The sequence below is a fragment of the Gorilla gorilla genome, chromosome 13 (genome assembly GCF_029281585.2).
Source record: "Gorilla gorilla gorilla isolate KB3781 chromosome 13, NHGRI_mGorGor1-v2.1_pri, whole genome shotgun sequence".
NCBI classification, from domain to species: domain Eukaryota; kingdom Metazoa; phylum Chordata; class Mammalia; order Primates; family Hominidae; genus Gorilla; species Gorilla gorilla.
In genome coordinates, this window is record NC_073237.2 from 45308173 (window position 1) to 45327739 (window position 19567).

Consider the following 19567-nt stretch of genomic DNA (forward strand, 5'->3'; position numbering starts at 1 on the left):
ACCTGTCTGAGATAATGTTTTGGAAAGGACATTATAAAGCCATATACAATGTAAGCAATTGTTTTTGTTGTTGTTTTTGATTAAGACAACACAACTGAAGGGAACCCTAGATATCATCAAGTCTAATTCCTTCATCTTATGATGTCTATGTGGACACTGAAGCCTGTCAGGTTAAGTGTATTTGTTGCCCAAGAGCACACACTTAGTAGAAGTAGCAATGTAGACTTTAGAATTAGACAAACCCTATGCAGGGCCTGGCTCTGCCATTTACTAGTTTATGATTTAGGGCTGGGGAGCGCCTCAGAGAGGTGAAAAGCTGAGCTACACAGAGAAAGTGGAGTTTTCCAGAGGGTCAGGCAATACAGACAGAGGGAGCAGTATATCTGAAGAGGAGCTATGACAGGGAGGATGAGCTTAATGAAGAAAGGGATGCAGGTGGCTGTAGCTGGAGCACATGGAGCTCTTGGGGGAGGGACGAGAAATTATGGGAAGAAAGGGAGGCTGTTGTCTTGTCTCTGGAAGAGGAAACTCCACTGCCAGATTTTTTTTCTTGCTATGTCAATATTACTTTGCATCAGTAACATACCCAAAGAAGCCTGAGTTGCTATAATACAAACTCTAGAAAAGGTGGCTTTTCCAGCAGAGTCTCCTATACTTCTTAGTCTAGGAAGGCAGACTGGAAAGGGCCTGGGATATTACTGGTCCCTTGAAGCCCCTTCCAATAATCCTGTGAGCTGAGCTCTCTTCAGCTCAATGCCCAGGAAGGCTTTCTTAGGCAACAGTTCTCGGGGTGTGTTCAAACAAACAAACAAACAAACAAAAAACCATGAATAATAGCTACCATTTCTATGTGCCTGGCATTATTCTGTTGAGTGAATTGATTCATTTAATCCCCACAAGTCTTATGAAATAATCACCGTTATTTGTTTTTCTTCTCCTCAACTTTTCAAAACTTTTTTCTTTTCTTTTTTTTTTTTTTTTGAGGTGGAGTCTTGCACCTGTTGCCCAGGGTGGAGTGCAATGGTGCGATCTCGGCTCGCCACAACCTCCGCCTCCCGGGTGCAAGCGATTCTCCTGCCTCAGCCTCCCCAGTAGCTGGGACTACAGACACGTGCCATCACGCCTGGCTAATTTTCTATTTTTATTAGAGATGGGGTTTCTCCATGTTGGTCAGGCTGGTCTCGAACTCCTGACCTCAGGTGATCCACCTGCCTCGGCCTCCCAAAGTGCTGGGATTACAGGCATGAGCCACCGGGCCCGGCCAACTTTTTTTTTTCATTAAAAAATTTTTTTTACCAGCCTGGCCAATATGGTGAAACCCTGTCTCCACTAAAAGTACAAAAATTAGCTGGGCATGGTGGTGCGCACATATAGTCCCAGCTACTCGGGAGGCTGAGGCAGAAGAATCACTTGAACCCAGGAGGCAGAGGTTGCAGTGAGCAGAGATCACCCCACTGCACTCCAGCCTCGGCGACAGAGTGAGACCCAATCTTAAAAAAAAAAAAAAAATTGTTTTAGCCAGGCACAGTGACTCATGCCTGTAATCCAACACTTTGGGAGGCCGAGGCAGGTGGATCACCTGAGGTCAGGAGTTCGAGACCAGCCTGGCCAACATGGTGAAACGCCGTCTCTACTCAAAATACAAAAATTAGCCGGGCGTGGTGGTGGGCACCTGTAATCCCAGCTACTCGGGAGGCTGAGGCAGGAGAATCGCTTGAACCCAGGAGGTGGAGGTTGCAGTGAGCTGAGATCATGCCACTGCACTCCAGCCTGGGCAACAGAGTAAGACTCCATCTCAAAACAAAAAAAAATTAGCCAGGCATGATGGCACATGACTGTAATCCCAGCTACTCGGGAGGCTTAGGCAGGAGAATTGCTTGAACCCAGGAGGCAGAGGTTGCAGTGAGTCAAGATTGCGCCATTGCACTCCAGCCTGGGCAACAGAGCAAAACTGTCCCCCCCCCCCAAAAATTTTTTTTTTTTATAAAGATAGGGTCTCGTTGTGTTATGCAGGCTGGTCTTGAACTCCTGGTCTCAAGCAATCCTCCTGCCTCGGCCTCCCAAAGTGCGGGGATTATAGGCATTGGCCACCATTCTCAGCTCACAACTTTTTACTGGAAGTGTAAGATCCATACAAAAACATATATGTCATAAGTGTACAGCTTGATGAATTTTCACAAAAGAGCATACACGTGTATGTAACTAGCTTCCAGAATAAGACATAAAAAGTTACCAGCACCAAAAGACCCCTAGCAGTCACTAGTCTTCCCACCCCCAACTCCCTGCAGAACAACTACCATCCTTACTTTTCACAGCAGAGCTTACTTTGTTTTTGTATGGTATGAACCTGTAGGTAACTACTTTCATTTCATTTACATTACATTGCATATATGTAGTTAGTTATGGGTCTCTTCATTCTCTCTTATCACTGTATAACGACCTAAACTTTTCATTTTGAAACAGTTTTCTAAACCCACAGAAAAGCTGAAAGACCAGTACAATGAACACTCATATAACTGTTTTTTGTTTTGTTTTGTTTTTGAGGCCTTCTTATTCTGCTGCCCATGCTGGAGTGCAGTGGCGCCATCATGGCTCATTGCAGCCTCTACCTCCTGGGATCAAGTGATCCTCCTGCGTAAGCCTCCTTAGTAGCTGGGACTATAGGCACATGCCAACATTCCTGGCTAACTTTTGTATTTTTTTTGTAGAAATGGGGTCTCCCTATGTTGCCTGGGTTGGTCTTGAACTCCTGGGCTCAAGCAACCCTCCTGCTTCAGCTTCCTAAAGAGCTGGGATATAGTTGTGAGCAACCGCACTCAGCCTTATAAAACCTTTACGTAAAACATGAAGAGCTATTATTATCTCCACTTTACATATGAGGAAACTAAGGCAAAAAGAAATTAGGTAACTAGCCCAGGTCATGCCCCTGGGATCTAATTTTGCCTAGCTTGCTTTGCTGCTTAGTCATAAAACTATAGCCAGATCATATAACTTCTCTGAGACTGTTTCTTTACTATTAAGATGGGAGTAATAACCCCACTCCATCAAGTTTCCAGGCTGTTGTGAGGCTCAAATATGAGCGACATGGGAAAGTGCTTTGTGAAGAGTAAAGTGGTGGCACCTATCATCACAAATGCAGGCTTCTGGGCCCCACCCCTCATAGATCTTGACTCAGTAGGTCTGGGGGAGGAGGCATAATGTTTGACAAACATCTTCGGTGATTCTGATAGTTTCCAGACCACACCATGAGAAAACACATTTGTAAAACAGTAGCTTTCAAACTTTAGAAATTATAAGAATCACTTGAAGGACTTATCAAAACACAGATTGCAGGGCCCACACACAGAATTTCTGATTTACTAGGTTTGGGGTGAGGCCTGAGAATTTGCATTTCTAAGTTCCCACGTGATGTTAATGCTATTGACCCAGGACCCCCACTTTGAGAACCACTGCTGCAAAGCATTTATATAGGTCAGTTATGAGTACTGATTAACCTGATAATCCACGATAATTTTATTGAGTGACTTCTAAGAAATAATAAGTTGGGGCCAGGCACGGTGGCTCATGCCTATAATCCCAGCCCTTTGGGAGGCTGAGGTAGGATTGCTTGAGGCCAGGAGTTCAAGACCAGCCTGGGCAACATAGTGAGACCACATCTCTAACAAAAAGTAAATAAAAAAGAAAGAAAGAAAAGAACAAATAAAAAATAGGAAATATTTATAAAAAAATTATTGGGCACTCACAAGCTGAAACAGTTTCAACTATTTATTCAACACCTTAGTGAACACCTGCTCAGTGCGGGCATTATTATGTGTTAACTAGAGGTTACAAAAAGAAAAAAAGTTTTTTGACCTCAAGGAAAAAGAATGTATGAACCCATAAATAATATTGTGTGATAAAGGCAAGCATAGGCCGGGTGCGGTGGCTCACACCTGTAATTCCAGCACTTTGGGAGGCTGAGGCAGGCAGATCACGAGGTCAGGAGATTGAGACCATCCTGGCTAACACGGTGAAACCCCGTCTCTACTAAAAAATACAAAAAAAATTAGCCGGGCATGGTGGTGGGCACCTGTAGTCCCAGCTACTCGGGAGGCTGAGGCATGAGAATGGCATGAACCCGGGAGGCGGAGCTTGCAGTGAGCCCAGATCGTGCCACTGCACTCCAGAGCGAAGACTCCGTCTCAAAAAAAAAAGGCAAGCATAAATGTACAAAGTACAGAGGTGCAAAGGTGTCTGAGTGATAGATTCCATCTAAGGTAGTCAGGAGGTCTTCCTGGGGGTGGTAGCATCTGTCCACCACCCCCAGGTGGGAATTTGAAGGATAAATTCCCAGTGAACAAGGTGGAGACAGCATGAGCAATGACATACAGGAATCCTATAATAGGATGTGTTCAAAGGACTGTAAGTAAATCTGTGTGACTAGAGCTTAAAGTTTAAGATAGGTGCAACGCAAAGTATCTGAGACAGGACTCAATCAATTTAGAAGTTTATTTTGCCAAGGGTAAGGACACACACACGGGAGACAGGTCTGTGCCTTTCTCCAAAGATGATTTTGAGGGTATCAATATCTAAAGGGGAAAGGAGTGGATATTGGGGAGAGGAGAAATTTTTAAGAGGTGTGGGCCAGTAAGAGGCAAATGGTTGCATTCCTTTGAGTCTTTGATTAGCCATTGACATGTGAGATGGGGGGGGTAGAGAAATAGTCACGCATTCATCTAGCTCAGTGAATCTGCATTTTTACATAAGATAAAATAAACATAGGCCAGAGGGAGCAATCAAATATTAATTTGTCTCAGGTGAGCAGAGGGATGCTATTGTGTTCTGTCCTATGTCCCACATCTGTGAATATAAGCTATCAATTTACATTGTGAGGATGAAATTCAACAGAACTTTTTAGGGTAAAGATCTTGGGGCCCACAAGGAATTTCCTAGTGGGCAAATTATGAGGGAGGTATGTAGCTTTTTTGTTTTGTTTTCTTTTGAGACAGGGTCTCACTCTGTTATGCAGGCTGGAGTGCAGTGTCTCCATTATAGCGATCCCCAACTGCAGCCTTGACCACCCAGGCTCAAATGATCCTCCCACCTCAGCCCAGCAAGGCGCATGCCACCACACTCGGCTAACTTTTGTATTTTCTGTAGAGACGGGATTTCACCCTGTTGCCCAGGCTGGTCTCAAACTCCTGGGTTCAAGTGATCGCCTGCCTCAGCCTCCCAAAGGGCTGAGATTACAGGCATGAACCACTGCGCCTGGCTTATGTAGCTTATCTTTGAATAGGAGGTTTGTGTGACACAGTCCCCAGCTTGACTTTTCCCTTTGGTGTAGTGATTTTGGGGTCCCAAGATTTATTTTCCTTTCACACAGGTAAAGTCCGGAGAAGAAGCTGGTGAGAAAGAGACAGGAGCCAGATGCTGAATGACGGTAAATCGAATCCTGGAGGGAACCAGACAAAACCCTGAAAACCTCCAGGAATCTCAGGTTGGCCAAATCCTTGGTAATGTCCTGCCACTCCCCAGGACTGCCACACTGTACACACCCTATCTAATGGCAACCTACTGCAGGGGCCAAGGAAAAACGTCTCCTTTGTCCTCTGGAGGTTCACTGAAAAATCAACTGGCAGCAAGCAAATTAACAGGGCAAAAGATACACATGTATTATTATAAAAAGACGTAAATGTATTATTGGGCATGTGGGGGAACCACAGAGCAATTACTCTACCTCTCAGTGGGCTCAGAAGCTTATATACCCCTCCTGAGGTTACAGAAAGTTTGGGGGCTCAGAGAATGGGCTCAGGATTTAGTGGCAAGACAGAAATGGAAACTTGGCTAGCAAAAGTCATTTCATTATGTAGATCGGGGTCCCCAAACTTTGGGCCATTTACATTGTGGCCATTTACATTCCTGTTAGGGATAGGGCCGCACAGCAAGAGGTGAGTGGCGGGTGAGTGAGCAATACCGCCTGAGCTCTGCCTCTTGTCAGGTCAGCAGCTGGTATTAGGTTCTCTTAGGAGCAAGAACCCCGTTGTGAACTGCACACGCAAGGGATCTAGGTTGCGGCTCCTTATGAGAATCTAATGCCTGATGATTTAAGGTGGAACAGTTTCATCCTGAAAACCATCCCCCTGCCCTGGTCCATGGAAAAATTGTCTTCCGTGAAACCTATCCCTGGTGCCAAAAAGGTTGGGGACCGCTGATGTAGATGAAACCTCACAGGTAGTAGCCATTGGAAAGAATAGATGGTTGATGTTTCTTTCAGACCTTTAAAGGTGTCAGACTGTCCATTAACCTTTCCTGTATCTGGACAAGGGAAAACCTCAGAGAGCACCTGGCTGCATCAATGCAGATTTTCTCTGTATATTGCAAGCCTCTCTCTCACACACACACACACACACACACACACACACACACACACACACACAAACAGCTTCGTAGAACTACTTCCGCCTGCAGGTCCTCTGAACAGCCATATCTCAAAATATGTGAAAGAAGTATATTTTGGGGTAAAATTTTTTGGTTTCCTTCACTACACATCTCACCTTGAGTGTTATTCTTGCCACTGGTTTCATGTTCTCAGACTCACGAAGCTGAAAAACAGTTGGGGATGCAGAATTTGATGTGCTTCATCCTTTGTGTGCTTGAAGAGTCTCTTGTTCCCAAAATTAGTCCCTGGAGCCCTCTGCTTCACAGGCAAATAAAAGCAAAAAGAAGCTTGCTCAGCCTTAAGTGAGGAAATGACTCACAGGTTTAAAACAAAAAAGGAAAAGATGGAGGCATTTTGTAGGTGAAAGGGCGAGAGTCTTCTGATGCAAAATAAGAGGTCATTAGAGCAGGGATGGATTATCAATAAGCAGAGCAAACATTTGCTTAGGGAACAAACAGCACTGGAACACGAAAAAGAAAAGAAAAACATAATAATTTAATTACTTAAAACACTGAAGATGGCAACATAGGAAAAAACCCAAACCAGAACATTTTTGGACTTCATAACATTTTATGGTTCAGTATTTATGGCTTAGTATTTTATTTTGAATTACATGTGGGGAGGAGGAGGAAAATAATTTTTCTTGCTAAGTAAGTACTATTATATATTCAGGTATAATGGTATAAGGGATACCATTTTAATGGGTCCGTTTGGAGCTTTAAATATGATCAACAGTATCTGTGTGCATGCAAGATTGGTTAAGAAATTGGGTTAGACGGGGTGCGGTGGCTCACACCTGTAATCCCAGCACTTTGGGAGGCCAAGGCGGGCGGATCACGAGGTCAAGCGATCGAGACCATCCTGGCCAACATGGTGAAACCCCGACTCTACTAAAAATACAAAAATTAGCTGGGCGTGGTGGCCTGCGCTTGTAGTCCCAGCTACTCGGGAGGCTGAGGCAAGAGAATCACTTGAACCCGGGAGGCTGGGGTTGCAGTAAGCCAAGATCGCGCCATTGCACTCCAGCCTGGCGACAGAGCGAGACTCCGTCTCAAAAAAACAAAACAAAACAAAACAAAACCACCACCACCACCAACAACAACAGAAAATGAAAACAAATTGGGGTAAAAGTCTCTGAGAGCTTCCTACAGTTTCAACTCCAAAGCTTCACAAAGCCAGTCCCTCCTGGCTGGAGCCAGGGACTCCAGCGCTGTGGGCTTCTCAGGGGGCGGACCCGCGGCGGCAGCGCCTGCTCCCTTCCCACCTCCCAACCCTCCTCTCTGCTGTATCCTCCCTGCGAGCTGTGTCGGGGGCGTGGGGGAGTGGGGGCCGAGGCCGGACAGCTTCATCTGGAAATCCCCCGCCACTCACGGGGGAAGAAGTCCCACGAGCCCTATCTGGCCTCGGGCGCTGGCGCAACTTGTCTGCTCAAATAATCTCGTTCCAAATCTGTGCGTTTTACGCAAGAAACAAACAAACAAAACAACAACAACAAAAAAACACAACTGGGACTCAGATGACGATTTAAGTTCTCTTTGAAAAACAATGCATAACCCTGCGCGTATAAAGTTGCCTATCTCACATAACCCTAGGCAGCTGTCATTCTGGAGTGATCTGGAGTTAAGTTTTTTCTTTTTCGTTTTTCTTTTCTTTTTTTCTTTTTTTTTTTTTTTAGACAGGGTCTCACTCAGTCACTCAGGCTGGGGTGCAGTGGTACAGTGGCGCGATCTCGACTCACTGCAGCCTCGACCACCTGGGCTCAAACGATTCTTTCACCTCAGCCACCCACCCCCCTGCCCCCAACCCCGCTAAACAGCCGGGACTAGCTGGGACTACAGGCGCGCGCCACCACGCTGGGCTGCTTTCTTTGTATTTTGAGAGAGACGGGTTTCGCCATGTTGGCCAGGCTGGTGATTCGCTCGCCTCGGCCTCCCAAAGTGCTAGGATTACAGGCGTGAGCCACCGCGCCCAGCCTCCACAAAACTTTCAAAAGTTATTACTTCGCTAAAAATAACAGCGTAGAAGCCATTGTGCAGCGCCACGCAATCTCGGCTCACTGCAGCCTCGACCTCCCAGGCTTAAGCGATCCTCCCATCTTAGCCTCGCAGGTAGCTGGGGCCACAGGCGCGCGACACCACGCTGGGCTATTTTTTAAAATAAAGTAAAAATCTTCGCCAGGCTGGTCTCGAACTCCTAGGCTCGACAGATCCTCTCGCCTCAGCATCCCAAAGTGTTGTGATTACAGGCGTGAGCCACCGCTTCCATTTTTAGAGTTCTATTCTGAGGACTAACGCCGTTCAACAAGTTGGTGTGAATTTGTTTGCATTTTTCGAAACCCCAAAGCCGGCCTGGGCCCCATCCCCATTTGCCCCGGGCCCCTCAGGGCCCCGACCCCAGGCAGCGCCCCGACCCCAGGCAGCGTCCCGATCCCAGGCAGCGCCCCGACTCCAGGCAGGGCTACCTCCAACTCCCAGCCTCCCCAGGCCGGGCCCCCGCCCCGCTCCCGACAGGCTCCTCTCCCCGTGGCGGGGCCCCTCGCCCAGGCAGCACACCCTCTCACCCCGACCGGGCCCCCACCCCTCTAGGAGGGCCGGCGTTGGGGGAGAGCGCCGGGACGTGCCCGAGAGTGACACTCGGGCTTGGGACAGGGCGTGCTGCCGCGGGTCACGTGCTGCGGAGGCTCGGGGAGGGGCGGCGAGGCGGGGTTTATAGCCCGGGCGCCCGCGGGCCCCACGCTTTGACCGGGTCGTGGCAGCCGGAGTCGTCTTCGGGACGCGCCTGCTCTTCGCCTTTCGCTGCAGTCCGTCGGTGAGTGCGCGCCCACTGGGTGCCCCAGCGAACCGGTCCCGGGCCCCCAGCGGCGCCCCGTTGGGGTGGGGGGCTCCCCGGGTCCTCGGGGCCGCTGCTCTGCTCCCCGCGGGGCTCAAAGGTGGACGGGACGCGGGGGTGATGGTCCGAGACCCCCCGCTCGCCTCGCGGCTTCCAGGTCCTGGCTGGGTAGGGGCGGTCTCCTGAACCCGCGCTTTCGACCCTTGCCTTTGTGCGTTGAGGCTTCTTTCCTGCCAACAGATTTAGGGCGATTGCTATCGAATGTCCCTTGGCCTGCTTGGGTGGTTGTGGGAAAACAATTAACATTTGTCGAAGGGACATTATCGAAAGGGAAACGCGTTAGAAAACCGCATTTTTTTTTTTGACGGAGTCTCGCTCTGTCGCCCAGGCTGGAGTGCAGTGACGCCATCTAGGCTCACTGCAACCTCCGCCTCCCGGGTTCAAGCGATTCTCCTGCCTCAGCCTCCAGAGCAGCTGGGATAACAGGCGCCCGCCACCACGCCCGGCTAATTTTTGTATTTTTAGAAGAGACGGGGTTTCACCATGTTGGTCAGGCTGGTCTTGAACTCCTGACCTCAAGCAATCCACCCGCCTCGGCCTCCCAAAGTGCTGGGATTACAGGCGTGAGCCACCGCGCCCGGCTTGGCTAGCATTTTTGTTAACAGATACTCGGAGAAACAAGAGAAGTATGTCAACAACTTTACTTCTCCCTCCTGAGTATTGCAAGTTTACACATAAGCTCTGAAACTTTGCCTCAAAAGAGGGAGTGGGGTTGTGTGGGTGTGGGTCTTTCAGGAGGGGGACCTGGAGAGCTGGAGAGAGGAAAGAAGTGCAGAAGACTACATGGAGCTCACCCTGCATTTTTCTTTACTTGTAATCAGCATTTGCTTGGGTTGGGGAATGAATTTGGGAGAGTCTTATCCCAGTGTTCTGAAATAAGTCTCTTTTCTGCAGATTTCTTTCTCCAGGAGAAAAATGGCATCCGTTGCAGTTGATCCACAACCGGTATGAATTTTGAGTAGCCTTTGTCTACTTTCTCTCCTTTTGTGTTTTGAGAGATTAATAAGCATACCCTCCCTACTTTGATTGCAGAGTGTGGTGACTCGGGTGGTCAACCTGCCCTTGGTGAGCTCCACGTATGACCTCATGTCCTCAGCCTATCTCAGTACAAAGGACCAGTATCCCTACCTGAAGTCTGTGTGTGAGATGGCAGAGAACGGTGTGAAGACCATCACCTCCGTGGCCATGACCAGTGCTCTGCCCATCATCCAGAAGCTAGAGCCACAAAGTGAGTTCTGATTTTTCAAGATGCAAGTCAAGGGACTGGTCAGTGGCGAGCCCCTGAGCTCACAGCAGTAACATCTGGAACTCCTCAGCCCTTCCTGGGGCATACACTGCCTTTACCTAGAAACTTTCAGGTGACCCTCATTGCCGTAAAAGGACTGTTAATTTTCTTTCCTTTTTTTTTTTTTTTTTTTTTTTGAGATGGAGTCTCAGTCTATCACCCAGGCTGGAGTTCAGTGGCGCGATCTTGGCTCACTGCAACCTCTGCCTGCTGGGTTCAAGTGATTCTCCTGCCTCAGCCTCCCGAGTAGCTGGGACTACAGGCTCCCACCACCATGCCCAGCTAATTTTTGTATTTTTAGTAGAGACGCGGTTTCACAATATTGGCCAGGCTTAACTCCTGACTTTGTGATCCACCCACCTCTGCCTCCCAAAGCGCTGGGATTACAGGCGTGAGCCACCGCGCCTGTCCACAGAAGGCCTGTTTCATAGCTTTGGCAGATGTTTATGATCCTTTAATTAAAAATCCCCCAGAGGATGGGCACGGTGGCCTGCACCTGTAATCCTAGCACTTTGGGAGGTCTAGATGGGAGGATCGCTTGAGGCCTGGAATTTGAGACTGCTCACTGCAGTCTCTGCCTCCCGGGCTCAGGTGATTGTCCTGCCTCAGCTCCCTGAGTAGTTGGGATTACAGGCATACACCACCATGCCCAGCTAATTTTGTATTTTTAGTAGAGACAGGGTTTTGCCATGTTGGCCAGGCTGGTCAGGAACTCCTGACCCCAGGTGATCCGCCCGCCTCGGCCTCCCAAAGTGCTGGGACTACAGGTGTGAGCCACCATGCCTGGCCATGAATGAGTTTTAGAAATGGGTAGTGGTGATGGTTGTATAATGTTGTAAATGGACTTAATGCCACTGAATTGCACAGTTAACAATGGTTGAAATGGTGAAATTTGTTGTGTATATTTTACCAAAATAAAGAATAGAAATCTCATACTCCATGAGAAATCTCATACTCTCATACTTAGTAGTCACTCCCCATTTCCTAACAACCACCCTGAGGCAGCTACTAATCTACTTTGTCTTTATAGATTTGCCTATGCTGGATATTTCTTATAAATGAAATCATAAAATGTGTGGGGTTTTTTGTGATTGGCTTCTTTCATTAAGCATAATGTTTTCAAAGTTAATCTGTCTTGTCACATCATATCAGTACTTCATCTCTTTTTATTGTTGAATAGTAATTTACTGTCTAGACAGACAATATTTATTCATTCTTCAACTGATGGATGTTTGGGTTCATTCTACTTTTGGAGATTATGTATAATGCTTCTGTGAACATTTGTATACAAGTTTTTGTGTGGACATGTTTTCAGGTTTTTTTGGTGTATACCCAGGTGTGGAATTGCTGGGTTATATAATAACTGTTTAAGCTTTTGAGGAGCTGCCAGACTGTTTTCCAAATCAGCTGTACCATTTTACATTCCCACCAACACTGTATGGAGGCTCCAATTTCTCCACATCATGAACTGCTTTTGAATAAAGATTTAAATCATTCTTTCAAATGGTTAAGCCAGGGACTTTTAGGATTATAAGGAGCCTTTAGAGACCAGCCATTCCAACTCTGCTACTTCCTAAATGAATTTGGTACTAGTACTTGGTTTGGTATTCTTAGCGGGAAGCTCACACTAAAATCTCCCTTGTTAAGGAGATCCAGGGTGGTCTTGGCATACTCTTTCCCCCTGAGGACCCCAAATACACTGACCTGTGCTGAAGTAAGCGTAGGTAGGGATTAAACTGGCATGGTAATGCCGATTTTGAGAGAGTTTCCAGATACCTTATTCTCTGAATGACAGTTCAGGGAAAGCCCGGCTACCCTTGGCATTAACATTAGGGGCCAGTTGATAAGGAAGAAGCTTCAGAGCCAGCTTCCTGTTTGGCCTGTCACTGCCTCTGCCTGCTGCTCCCTCACACCCGCATATTTCCTTACCTTTAGAAGAGAGTTGCCAGCAACTTGCCAGGCCTCTTCCTGTCAGAATTAGAGAAACCAGGCAATGCCTTCTGTTGTATAAGATCAACATTCTTGCTTTTTTTTTTTTTTTTGAGATGGAGTCTTGCTCTGTCACCCAGGCTGGAGTGCAATGGTGCATCTCGGCTCACTGGAACCCCTGCTTCCTGAGTTCAAGTGATTCTCCTGCCTCAGCCTCCTGAGTAGCTGGGACTACAGGCGCACACCATCACGCCCAGCTAATTTTTGTATTTTTAGTAGAGACGGGGTTTCACCATGTTGGCCAGGATGGTCTCGATCTCTTGACCTCGTGATCCGCCTGCCTCAGCCTCCCAAAGTGCTGGGATTACAGGCGTGAGCCACCGCGCCCAGCCCATTATTGCCATTTTTTTATAAGGCCTATGGTAATGTGTGTTGATTCTATACCTATAGTACTACATTAACATTTTCCCATTTGTGATTCTAGTTGCAGTTGCCAATACCTATGCCTGTAAGGGGCTAGACAGGATTGAGGAGAGACTGCCTATTCTGAATCAGCCATCAACTCAGGTGAGCTTGGGACAAAAGTGCTGAGACTTGACACTTCACATGTTTTCATCTTCTATCTGTTAAAACAAGCTGTACATATCACAAACAGGCAAATACTTGTTTTCCCAACCTGGATCTGGATGTGTGTTTGAAAAATAATGGCCACTTCCTTACTTCCTGAACTGTTGTCAAGTTGTATCTACGAAGCAGAGAAGAACTAGCCTCCTTTGGATTAGAAAACTTTTAGTGTGTTGTCTATCAGTTTGTGTCTTTGCTCCTATAAATGAAATTGCTGTCTCAAGTAACAGATTGTCTTGTGGTATTAAATAAATGCAGATGTGATATATATAACCTTTTCTCACCTGGCTTGTACAATGCTGCCAGGAACTACCATCCATATGGGATAGCTAGCCAGTGTTGACAAAAATGATAGGCTTGTCTGTCCTGGTGATCCTTTGGTTCAGATAATGTCCTAAAATTTTGTTTCAAATTAAGAATACAGAATGGCACAAAAGGATACCAGTTAGGGAAAAATATAGCTCTGTGTCTTTTCATAATCTAAATACAGTCGTCTGTCACTTAGTGATGGGAATGTATTTTGAGAAATGCACATTAGGTGATTTTGCCATTGTGTGAACATCACAGAGTATATTCACACCAACCTAGATGGTAGAGCCCAGCGGTCCCTAAGCTTTATGGCACCAGGAACTGGTTCCATGGAAGACAGTTTTTCCATGGACCAGCAGTTTTTCCATGGGTGGTGTTTTTGGGATGATTCAAGTGCACTATAGTTATCATTAGATTCTCATAAGGAGCATGCACATGCACAGTTCACAAGAGGGTTAGGGTTAGGTCTCCTATGAGAATCTAATGCCGCCTCTGACTGGTAATGGACTGGTAATGGTCCATGGCCCGGGGGTTAGGGACTTGTGGTATAGCCTGCTATATACCTAGGCTATATGGTGTATAGCCTGCTATATACCTAGGCTATATGGTATATAGCCTGTTGCTTGCTTCTAGGCTACAAACCTGCACAGCATGACTACCCTGACTACTGTAACACAATGATAAGTATTTGTTTATCTAAACTAGAAAAGGTACAGTGAAAAAAAAAAAAGTGTACCTGTTACAGGGCAGTCCATTATAATCTTATGGGACTATCATTGAATAGTGGTCCATTGCTGACCAAAATGTTATGTGGTACACAACTATAGGTAAGTTTAGTGTATAGCCTTTAGAATGCTGTGCAAATCTTTTAGATTTTTCACTTACATTGCTTGCGACTGTGCTAATGGTGAGAGTTATTTTCCATTTCGGATATTTTCTTTAAATGTTGGTAACTTGTGTTCTTTTTTGAGACAGAGTCTTGCTCTGTCGCCCAGGCTGGAGTGCAGTGGCACAATCTCGGCTCACTGCTGTCTCTTCCTCCTGGGTTCAAGCAATTGTCCTGCTTCAGCCTCCCCAGTAGCTGGGTTCACAGGCACGCCCCGCCACACCCAGCTAATTTTTTTTGTCATTGTTTGTTTGTTTTTGAGACAGAGTTTTGCTCTTGTTGCCCAGGCTGTAGTGTAATGGTGCAATTTTGGCTCACTGCGACCTCCACCTCTGGGGTTCAAGCGATTCTTCTGCCTCAGTCTCCCAAGTAGCTGGGGTTACAGGCATGTGCCACCACGCCCAACTAATTTTTTGTATTTAGTAGAGACGGGGTTTCACCATGTTGGTCAGGCTGGTCTCGAACTTCTAACCTCAGGTGATCCAACCGACTCAGCTTTGCAAAGTGCTGGGATTACAGGCATGAGCCACCATGCCCTGCCATGTATAATAACTGCATACTAATAACACCCCGAGGGCCAGGTATAGTTTGATCTTCAGTTTCCTCTCTGGATTTGTGTGACTTTGAAATAAGCTGTATAACTTACCTTTTTTTCTTTTCTCTTCTTTTTTTTTTTTTTTTTTTTTTGATACAGGGTCTTGCTCTGTCACCCAGGCTGAGTGCAGTGGCACAATCACGGCTCACTGCAGCCTTGGCAAACAGGCAAATTTCATATCTGTTTACTTCATTTGCTCCTCCAGCAATTCCCAAGGATTGGCAGGTAGGGCAGATATACTTGATAGGGAAATTCAGGCTCATCAACTCTTAGTGACTTGCCCAAGACCTAAAGCTAGAGTGAGAGGACTAGATTCCTTCTTTAACTCTTCAGCTGTGCTGCCTTAGTTAAGACCTTAGGTATGTTCTTGTGCTCATTTTTCTCACCAGCCAGGGGATCTGCTTTTCTACTTACAGATTGTTGCCAATGCCAAAGGTGCTGTGACTGGGGCAAAAGATGCTGTGACGACTACTGTGACTGGGGCCAAGGATTCTGTGGCCAGCACGATCACAGGGGTGATGGACAAGACCAAAGGGGCAGTGACTGGCAGTGTGGAGAAGACCAAGTCTGTGGTCAGTGGCAGCATTAACACAGTCTTGGGGAGTCGGATGATGCAGCTCGTGAGCAGTGGCGTAGAAAATGCACTCACCAAATCAGAGCTGTTGGTAGAACAGTACCTCCCTCTCACTGAGGAAGAACTAGGTAACTGGAATTTTATCTTGAAATACTGTTTTATATTAAATCTTTCTTAAACAGCTTCATTGACATATACTCTCATTTTTAGTCTAAATTTACACAGTTGTGCAAGCATCACCGCAATCCAGTTTTAGAACACTTCTGCTACCCCAAAAGATCCTCATGGCTGTTTGCAGTCAGTCCTTTTTAATTTAATTTAATTTTATAGAGATGGGATCTCACTGTGTTGCCCAGGCTGATCTCCAACTCCTGGGCTCAAACGATCCACCTGCCTTGACCTCCCAAAGTGCTGGGATTACAGATGTGAGCAACCACTAATCTTTTTGCCTCTATAGATTTTCCTTCCTAAAGCAATCATAAAGTTCACATTGAATCGTACATAGTAAGTTTTGAAACTTTAGCAAAATTGGCCTTGAAAAATATTTTCTGTAAATGGATCGTCTTTAATGGATTGCTTTATAAAATCCTCATTACAAAGAATCATCATTAGGTAATGTGTGCCAGGTACCATGCCGCTCAAGTTCACTCTAGGCTGGGCGCAATGGTGCATGCATGCCTACAATCCCAGCACTTTGGGAGGCTAAGACAGGCAGATCGCTTGAGTTCAGGAGTTTGAGATTAGCCTGGGCAACATGGCGAAACCCTAAAAAACACAAAAATTAGCTGGGCATGGTGGCTTGTTCCTAGAGTCCTAGCTACTTGGAGGCTGAGGTGAGAGGATCAGTTGAGCCCGGGAGGTTGAGGCTGCAGTGAGCCAAAATTGTGCCATTGTACTCCAGCCTGGGCAACAGAGCAAGACTTGTTTCCAGAAAAGAAAAAAAAAGCAGTTTACTCTAGTGGGAGAAACGTGTAGATGCATGCAGTGTGTATTAGATACAGTAATATGTTCAGGGTAGTCAAGTCCAGCAGCAGATGTGAGCAGTCTTGGAAAAATGACTGCATGATTGCTAAGTGATTGGGTAGAAGTAAGAAAGTCAAGACCCAGGTTAGAGTCCAGGCCTTATCACTTGTCACTGTGATCGCTTAAGTTTTTTTGTCTCTTATTTCTAACTTCAGAAAAAGAAGCAAAAAAAGTTGAAGGATTTGATCTGGTTCAGAAGCCAAGTTATTATGTTAGACTGGGATCCCTGTCTACCAAGCTTCGCTCCCGTGCCTACCAGCAGGCTCTCAGCAGGGTTAAAGAAGCTAAGCAAAAAAGCCAACAGACCATTTCTCAGCTCCATTCTACTGTTCACCTGGTGAGTAAAACTTTATTTTAAGGTATCTGAAGTGGGTTCATTTATCTCTAGGCCCAAGAATTAAATGTAATCACAAAATCCAAGAATTTCATTCTTAGTTGACGAACAACCCAATAGAAAACTGGACAAAGAATATGAAGACAGCTCACAGAAAAAGGAAGTATAACTAGTTGAAATATAGGAAGCAATGCTAATCTCGCTCTGAGGGGTCAAATACTGACATCTCTCTTGTCCTGCCACACGGGAAATGTGGCTGTTGGCAACGGTGTAGAGAAAGAACCACACTTGTGCAGCTCTTGCTCTAAGGGACTGATTCAAGAGACAGTTTTAGTAAAGTTACAAGCATACCTACACTTGGAGCTGTTTTACTTTTTATCTTACAGATGTGTATATTTGTTTAAAGTTGCAAGAGACTATAACAATGCACATCCACTAACAGGACTAATTAAATTGATATATCACAATAGACTACTGTGTAGCCATTAAAGGTTTCCAAGTTAAAGAACAGTATGTACCATTCTGTACTGCCATGAGAAAACCATTTCTTCTTAGAAGGGGAAATAGTGGTTGGCAACAGGGAAGAGGAAGGTCAAATTCCTTTCTGTTTTGTAATTCTAACTTATCCTTTACTCATGTACACATTAAATTTTAGTTGCTGGCTGGGCGTGGTGGCTCATGCCTATAATCCCAGCACTTTAGGAGGACAAGGTGGTTGGATCACCTGAGGTCAGGAGTTTGAGACCAGTCTGGCCAACAAGGTGAAATCCTGTCTCTACTAAAAATACAAAAATTAGCTGGGCATGGTGGCATATGCCTGTAATCCCAGCTACTCGGTAGGCTAAGGCACGAGACGGAGGTTCAGTGAGCTGTGAGCGCGCCACTGTACTTCAGCCTGGGTGACAGAGTGAGACTCAAAAAAAATTTTTTTGTAGTTTTTTAGTTGCTTTACCTGTGCTAAACTGGAAGTAAATGTGGAGTCAGTGATTTAATAGTTAAATAGAGGCAGTAAAGAGCTACTACTGCTTGGTTAATTTACACATATTGATAATAAATAATAATGATAGCAGGAATAGATCTTATTCAACTCCAGGAAATTCTTAGTTTTTATGTTGCCTGATTTACATCATACATCTGCAAACAGGCTAACGTGAATATCTGACTTGTGTGTTCCTTTGTCTTGTTTCAATGTGTCTAGATTGAATTTGCCAGGAAGAATGTGTATAGTGCCAATCAGAAAATTCAGGATGCTCAGGATAAGCTGTACCTCTCATGGGTAGAGTGGAAAAGGAGCATTGGATATGATGATACTGATGAGTCCCACTGTGCTGAGGTAAGATGACTGGGACGGTCATTTGCTGGTTTCTGAAGAAGTTCTTATCAGACTTTTCATTTCAATTTTTCCATACTATGTCTTAGAATACTCTTCTCTATCAAAAGGTTGAACAATACCATGTACATAGGTGGCTAGTTATGTGGCAGAAAAGCAAAACTAGGCAGGGAATAATTTTATCTAACAACCTATGAGTATACATATGCCCCAAGTGAGATACAACTAAATGAGAAACACAGGCCTTGCCCTCATAATGGGTACAGACTAACAGGGGATACAGCCAGCCATGCTGTCCTATTGTGCCTTTTTAATGCTCCTTGCAGAAGAGGGCTATCTCATAGGCAGTACACTCAGAGTAGCCAAGTCCGGTTGTTGTTTAACGGCATAAATACAGGTACTATTGGCCGGGCGCGGTGGCTCACGCCTGTAATCCCAACACTTTGGGAGGCCGAGGCGGGTAGATCACGAGGTCAGGAGATCGAGACCATCCTGGCCAACATGGTGAAACCCTGTCTCTACTAAAAATACAAGAAATGAGCGAGGCATGGTGGCACGTGCCTGTAGTCCCAGCTACTCGGGCAGCTGAGGCAGGAGAATAGCTTGAACCTGGGAGGCAGAGGTTGCCATGAGCCGAGATCATGCCACTGCACTCCAGCCTGGGCAACAGAGCAAGACTCTGTCTCAAAAAAAAAAAAAAAAGAAAATATATGGGAAGACTATCTCAGGCAGCCTTGGAGTGGGGGTAGTTGAGTCACATTGCTTTCTGGAAGAGATGAATGGTAAGCTGAGAACTAATGGGTAAATAAACTAGGTGAAAGGGCAATAAGGTGACCAAGGTTCCAGAGGGAAGACATAGCATCTTGGCTGGGTGCAATGGCTCACACCTGTAATCTCAGCATTTTGGGAGGCCAAGGCAGGCAGATCACTTGAGCCCAGGAATTCAGGACCAGCCTGGGCAACTGTGAAACCCCATCTCTACAAAAAATACAAAAATTAGCAGGGTGTGGTGGTGTGCACCTGTAGTCCTAGTTGCTCGAGAGGCTGAGGTGGGAGGATCACCTAAGCCTGAGAGGTTGGGTCTGCAGTGAGCCATGATTGTGCCAGTGCCCTCCAGCCTGGGCAACAGACTGAGACCCTGTCTCAGAAAGAAAGAAAGAAAAGAAAAGAAAGAAAGAAGAAATAAAGAAAGAAAGAAAAAGGAAGGGAGGAAGGGAAAAGAAATATCCTCTTATAGTCCTAGGAAGTGGTTCTTTGTGTCCCAAAAGCTCTGAAGTCAATATGAACTGTTCGTTCGTGTCTTGTCATTTTATTTGAGGAGGGAATATATACATTACACTACTAACATGAAGTATATTTCCATTCTTTTGG

General features: G+C 45.9%; 1 protein-coding gene across 29 annotated transcripts in view; it reads left to right on the plus strand.

Moving 5' to 3' along the window:
* The window catches only part of PLIN2 (perilipin 2), a 122194-nt gene that overhangs the window by 94200 nt on the left and 8427 nt on the right, over window positions 1-19567 (plus strand). For 5 of the 29 annotated variants that reach the window (XM_055350657.2, XM_055350660.2, XM_055350669.2 and 2 more), the window contains 9 exons: window positions 5363-5476; window positions 8597-8722; window positions 9067-9226; window positions 10202-10252; window positions 10340-10535; window positions 13006-13088; window positions 15352-15637; window positions 16688-16869; window positions 18065-18199. In XM_055350657.2, coding sequence (XP_055206632.1) covers window positions 10223-10252; window positions 10340-10535; window positions 13006-13088; window positions 15352-15637; window positions 16688-16869; window positions 18065-18199 — 912 coding nt within the window. In that variant the 5' untranslated portion in view covers window positions 5363-5476; window positions 8597-8722; window positions 9067-9226; window positions 10202-10222. Of the gene's footprint in view, window positions 1-5362; window positions 5477-8116; window positions 9227-10201; window positions 10253-10339; window positions 10536-13005; window positions 13089-15034; window positions 15161-15351; window positions 15638-16687; window positions 16870-18064; window positions 18200-19567 lie in introns of those variants that run through there. The other 24 variants (XM_055350665.2, XM_063696337.1, XM_055350664.2 and 21 more) reach the window with 15 other exon arrangements.